Raw genomic sequence first — 5,979 nt, 5'->3', positions numbered from 1 at the left:
TTTTTTCTGGATTTTTACTTTATGGAAATGAAATCCAGAATTAGTAAATAGATTAAATATGGAATCTGCCTCTCTCCCAATGACCGCTTGAGAAAGATCAGCGGTCTTCCCATGACAGCAGGTAAAACAAACGGTTGGATATGTGGACTGGGAATTTGTTCACAGGCCACCATGGTGTTTGACAGTGAGATCATGCTTTAAATATTCTCCTTTTCTTCGGTGTTTTACAACACCTTCAGTAAATACACCTCCCCCGAAAGGCTTCTGAGTCGGCAAATGTCACTGAAGAATCCTCGTTGCTGATAAGTTTCACTGACAGCTCGAGTTGTTGGTTTCATCAGCGTTAAAAGGAATGAAATAAGCTTTTATGGAAGGATTATGAGCTCATTTATCTTATTAGCTGTAGATACCTTGTTGAATGACCTCGGTTAGGTGAAGCAGAGTTTAATTCTGACTGGATTGATGTCTTCGTGAACTGCTATGACATTTTTGAGGTTTGAGTTGTTTTAAGACAGCATCAATTCACTTTGCTGCCATCACTCATTTTAAGCAGAAGCTTGTAAATCCAGTCAAAATTAAATACTATTAGTCTAAAATCTGTCGTTCAAAGAGCTCTCTGCGACAGGTAAGTCAGAAGAGTTTATAACCATTCCACAGAACCCCACTTTAAAAGATCTGAACTGTCACTTTAAGCTGTAACGAAACATTCCAGCAAATCCACAAACAAGGAAATCCGACAGGTTGGGCAACCTGAAGGGTTACATACCACAAGGCTTTTACTTGTCATTCCTCTGGACTCTTCCTCGTATGTGTTATTTTATTGTTACAGTCTGTTAAAAAAAAACAACAAACAATTAAAATAATAATTTTATACATTTTGTTTAAGTCTTTATAGCCACTTAGGAGAGATTCTTGTTGCTTTTTAAAAAGAAAAATTCCATAATGTTGTTAATAATACAGAAATGAGCCAAAAGTAGCTCATATTAACCCAGGTCATGTGGGTTTTAGTTAAAATAGGGAAAGTCCTGGTACTTTAAAAAAATAAAACAGAAAAGACAGGTGATACGGGTACAAGCGATGGTCAAATAAATAGAAGTGTCACAACAAATCTTTTCTTTATGAGGCTTTTTGTCCCACAGGAGAGGCAGACTGGGACAGACGGTGACTGATGATGTGATAAAAAGATAATCTGTGTCAGCATGAGGAAGTCTATATTTCCTTCATTGTTTATCAGCCTTCTTGTTGGCTTCTCCTTTTCTTTCAGATTTTTTTTTAGTCTGGTTTTCTGGTTTTCTTCCTTGTTGTTACAAACCGATGAACATTACATCAAGCAGTGTGTGACTGGGTTTTATTTTAAGTCCTGTCACAGGACATTTGTGCAAGGAAAATGCTTTCCAACTGGAGTTCAGGTATGCACAATGTAGTAGTAATTAGTAAGAAATGAAATAAACATCAAACAAGGGAATAAACAATAAAAATATATCTGAATAAAAAGTTTAACTGTGCATGATCAATGAGTATTTAAGGACCTAAACTCTCCATCTGCAGACTTTAAGACTTTAAATGTTTTATGAAGCTCTACAGAAAAGAAAAGTGCTCAATTTCAAAGTCAGAATCATTTATTTTAGCAGATTAAAACTCATTGGAGTGCTTTTATTGAGAGTTGTCTTCAGCTGTCCTTCATCACCTGTTTATTGTTTCCCCCCCTAGCAGAGACCATTTACAGTCCAGGGCAGGAGAAAAGAAACTAAAACACATAAAAAATAAAAATAAAAAGTGTCAGACGAGAGCAGAAAACAGACAGAGACTTTCACATTGTGCAAAAATCCAGTGAGCAGAGATAATATTGGCCCCGAGTGTGAAATGAAATGGAAAACACAACCAGGTTTCACAGGAAAATGGGAATTTTGCGTATTGGTGCTTTTTGTTTGCCACCCAGCAGTAATTCCTCCCAGCTGGATGTTATTACGTCTCCAGTGCGCTTCAGAATATTTCGATATAACTAAATATTACGAGGTCACATCCAATAAATCAATGGTGCTTTTCTAATCTTAACCACTAACCAACATTAAGAGAGATTAAAATCTGAGCATTTAGACAGAAATTTCAGAAGAATGCTTCACAAACTTTGGCTAAACAAAACCAAAAAGGATTAAAAGGTTGTTTAGTTAACTCAGTTGTTATGTTAAAGCTGTTGGGTTGGGTTGGTTTGACGATGAGCCGTGTCAACTTTTCACAGTCCGCCGGTTTTAAACAAAAGCTGATCGAGTCAGACTGACTGGAACTCTGCTTTAGAATGTAATAAGTAAAGATAAGACGATAAAAACAACTTTTACAAACCTTTTCACCTGGTTGGCTTTGTTAAAAGCTTGAGTTTGCATAGACAGTGAGTTTGGTTCCAAAAATAACAAGCTGGCCGAAGCTAACTGATGCTAAAGCCAGTTAGCAACAGCTAGCTCAGCCCAAGCTGTAATTATCTAATAACCCAGATTTTAAGGAGTTACTTAAATTTAACTTTTTATTAGCTCTAATTGAAAAAATGAGTAATTTTAACCAAATATTTGGGTAGAAAACCTAACCTGGTAAACTGGTTCGAAGCGATAATCCAACCCAGCTGAGTTTAAAACTACCCAGGGTTGGTTCGGTCCAAATTTGACCCAGAGCTGGGTTACAAGTGGGGACTGTTTTTAACCCATCAGCTTTTAGTGTGGACACAAAGTTCACTGGTAACTGTGGCTGACAGATATCTGTCACTCATTGTTCTCAGTTTGTGCTTCAGGAAATGGAAACTTTAATAAAAGCTGCAGAGAGTGGACTCATTCTTACTAACATGACCCTCCCGCTGCAGACACGTTCCCATAAAACAAAATGAATTAAAATAAAGCAGTTAGGAACTAACTAACAGATGTTCAATAATACACAGCTATTATCTAATTTACTGTTGTTATAAAGTGATAATATTATTTGTTCTTTCATGATTTGCTCTTCATGGGCTAATTTCTGAGTCACTTTAAGGTTTTCAGACGGTGGCAGCAGTGAAGAAGCTGCAGGAAAAAGACAAAAAACAGAAGAGAAATTGTCCTAAAAAATAAAAAAAAATGAGCAAAAGTTTTGAAACATGAAGGATAAACCTCCCGTGCAGCCACTAAAAGAGCTTCAAACAGGTGCAGCTTAAAACAGCAGCAGGTAATTCTGCACCATTCTGCCCTGCCCTCCAGTGGTAAACCCAGGTTTAATCTCCCCGTCTGTCTGCTCTGCTTATTTCCTCCTCTTTGACCTAATGACACACAACCAGAGACGCTTCGAAGCTGCAGCTCACACAGCAGCAAGAAAAAGGAAACAAAAAGCAACCTGAAATAAGATGAAACACTTTGATGAACTGTGATCACACCAAAAAATGGCTGCAACAAAAATCCTTCAGGTTGATAGTTTTTCAACCTTTGTCTCACTGCAACTTAGGATTCTTTGGATGTGTTTATATTTTGCAAATATCAGCCTAAAATTATATATTTTAGAGTAACTTTTTGGAACAAAGAGCAGTTTAAAGTTGTACAATTTCAAGCAGCATGTAAGAAAGTCTTAACTGTGTGTAAACAATATATACAAATATGACTTGTCATAAATTTTTAATTAAAATCTGAGTTCCTACATTTTTAAAATAGAACAACAAGTCGACTCTCATTCAAGTCAAAAGCACAGAAAAAGACAAGATATTCCCTCCAGTTTACAGATATTTTTATGTTGAGAAAACAGCAAGAAAGTAGATTAATGATTTAAATATGACGCTTAATTTGGTCTGTTCTAAGTGATTTGAAAGAAAGACATAATCCATTCTTTGTCAGGTTTTAAAATGAAGAAAATGCTCAACAAAGAAGCATAACAAAACTTAATCGCATTAACATTTTATTCATTTTCTTCATGAGTGCTCCTCACTGCTGTCACTGTGAAAGGTGGCCCAGTGGGCTTGGAGGGAGGTGAGACCTCCGTGGAGCCGGCCGCTGATGAAGCGCAGCTCGGCGTCCTTGTGGGTGGGATACATGTTGAAGGAATGACCGTAGGGCTGGCCGACGTGCAGGGAGCGGCCCAGGTTGGTGACGATCACCAGAGACTGAATGTAGTGAGAATACTTCCCAGAAATCTCAACGATTCTTTCTCCCTCGTACAGCTCCATCTCCAAAGGTGTGTTGTACGTGTAGCCACCTATTATAGACCAATTGCCCCCATAGCGGAACTGGATGCTGAAAAAAAACAGTCATTCAGGAATGAATCTATTATTTTTGTTTGTTAAACTAATATAGAAATACATTGTAATGATGCCTTTCATTATTTAATGAACAACTTTAGTCCACATACAGAAAGTACAAACCATCATGCTTCACATTCATCTTGCCTGTGTGTGATATAAACTTTTATTCACCCATAGATGTAATTGGAATATGTCTCCCACACTCGGATGGCCGTGATCCTGCCCTCCCCAGTGATACTAAAAGAGGTGCCATCTCCATCTCCCACAGACTGGGAAAAGGAATAATGAACATGTTCTGAAAAAACAAGAGTCAAAACATATAAATTAAACTGCCTCGGGGTGGCAAAACGTTTCTCCTCAAGGCTTAATTTGTTGCTTTCGCTTTGTTTGCTTCTCTCCTGTTATCTGTGCTCACATAAACTCCCAGATTTATAATAATGCAGTTCTCATTCACATACTTTTCAGGTTTTGGCTAAAAAACTCCTTTTAAACACTGACAGTCACTTCTAACAGTATCCTATTTTTTTAAGCAAAACATCATCTTACAGGATCCATATTTACTTATGTCAAAGATAATATATGTGCAGTAATTTTGGGTATATTTATATGTACTATGATCATCAGTAACAGAGAGGAAGCAGAATATATCAAAGTTGTTCTTTCGTTCTCCTCTCTTTACCGTGACTATACACTCGGTTTCACTCCCTACACGCTTTGAATGTTGCAGGTAAACAAGTGAGCCTTCAGCTGTTATAATTAAGGTTAATTTGAGAGGGAGAGGTGTGCCCTTTGTCAGTATTGGGTTTCCACAAATGTGACCAAAGAGGGACGCATGGAGCATGAGAGAAAAATCTAAAAATCTCCGAGTTATCACTCAGGTCTCTGTAGGAGAAACGCTCATGCTGACTGAGAGGACAAAGTGTTATTTAAAGGCATAAAACAGAAAGTAAGCAGTTAATATCAATTAACTCCAACCTTAAAAACCCCAACAATCCTAAAATAATGCATAAAACTAAGTAAAGAATTAGACAAAAATGTTAAACTCAACACTTACCACTGGCCAAGGCGCACGTTGTGAGGAGAGCGAAGATGAAGATGTACTGCATTCTGTGAAACAAGTTTATAAAAACTCTGAATAATTTGTTCACTCAGACAACAGTGAGTTTATATTTTATTTAATTAATAACATGAAACATCAAACAAGAGGAATTCTTACTTCTTAGCTGTTGCCCAACCAATGAAGGACTCCTGCAGAAACATTTTAATTAGATGCTTTGTTAATATTTGTTTCCTCCATTATTCTGCTAGTGTTATTGCTTATTATTAAAAATGCATCTTTGCAAACTAGTTAAACAATCAGCTGAACTATGATATTGTCAAATAAACATGATACTCACGAATGAAAGTTAAAAAGAGTTTAGGTTGTGTGCAGCTCTTCCTCCTGTCTCTGACTCCAGACGAGCAGCAGCAGCTCGGTCTTATATATGTTAACTTGCGTTTCTGTCACTGGTAATTCCCACAAAGTTTTCTTTCCTGGTTCGCAGTGACTGATAGGAATGAGGCAGATAATCTTCATGTCATATGATGGCTTCTTTCAACACAAGATGCTGTCTGCATCAGGAAACACTGATAAGATGAAGGCATGTGGGCTCCCACTCACGAACACAGAATCGAAAACAAAAATAATGAATACGATCATGAGTTTATTACTGTCAGGAATTAAAAGGTGTTTC

General features: G+C 37.2%; 1 protein-coding gene across 1 annotated transcript; it reads right to left on the bottom strand.

The window, feature by feature from the left end:
* Nucleotides 1-3,609: 3,609 nt before the first annotated feature.
* On the bottom strand, nt 3,610-5,755 carry LOC108243934 (zymogen granule membrane protein 16). The gene is made up of 5 exons (XM_017429697.3): nt 5,644-5,755; nt 5,463-5,494; nt 5,301-5,353; nt 4,418-4,541; nt 3,610-4,238 (listed from the first exon to the last, which is right to left on the bottom strand). Exons 3-5 carry the CDS (start codon nt 5,350-5,352, stop codon nt 3,917-3,919), a joined length of 498 nt encoding a protein of 165 aa, XP_017285186.1. The 5' UTR covers nt 5,353; nt 5,463-5,494; nt 5,644-5,755; the 3' UTR covers nt 3,610-3,916.
* Between the last annotated feature and the right edge of the window lie 224 nt (nt 5,756-5,979).

The sequence above is a fragment of the Kryptolebias marmoratus genome, linkage group LG5, assembly GCF_001649575.2.
Source record: "Kryptolebias marmoratus isolate JLee-2015 linkage group LG5, ASM164957v2, whole genome shotgun sequence".
Classification (NCBI taxonomy): domain Eukaryota; kingdom Metazoa; phylum Chordata; class Actinopteri; order Cyprinodontiformes; family Rivulidae; genus Kryptolebias; species Kryptolebias marmoratus.
The sequence above is the reverse complement of the archived record's forward strand: the minus strand, read 5'-3'. Positions and strand labels throughout refer to the sequence as shown.

Bases quoted from the DNA above. Each gene is read 5' to 3' on its own strand.
- LOC108243934 (XM_017429697.3), bottom strand. From the start codon at position 5,352: ATGCAGTACATCTTCATCTTCGCTCTCCTCACAACGTGCGCCTTGGCC. The intron at 4,542-5,300 runs GTAAGTGTTGAG...TTGTTTTTTCAG, and splicing joins AACGTGCGCCTTGGCCAGTG to AACATGTTCATTATTCCTTT. The intron at 4,239-4,417 runs GTGAATAAAAGT...GTTTTTTTTCAG, and splicing joins TATTCCAATTACATCTATGG to CATCCAGTTCCGCTATGGGG.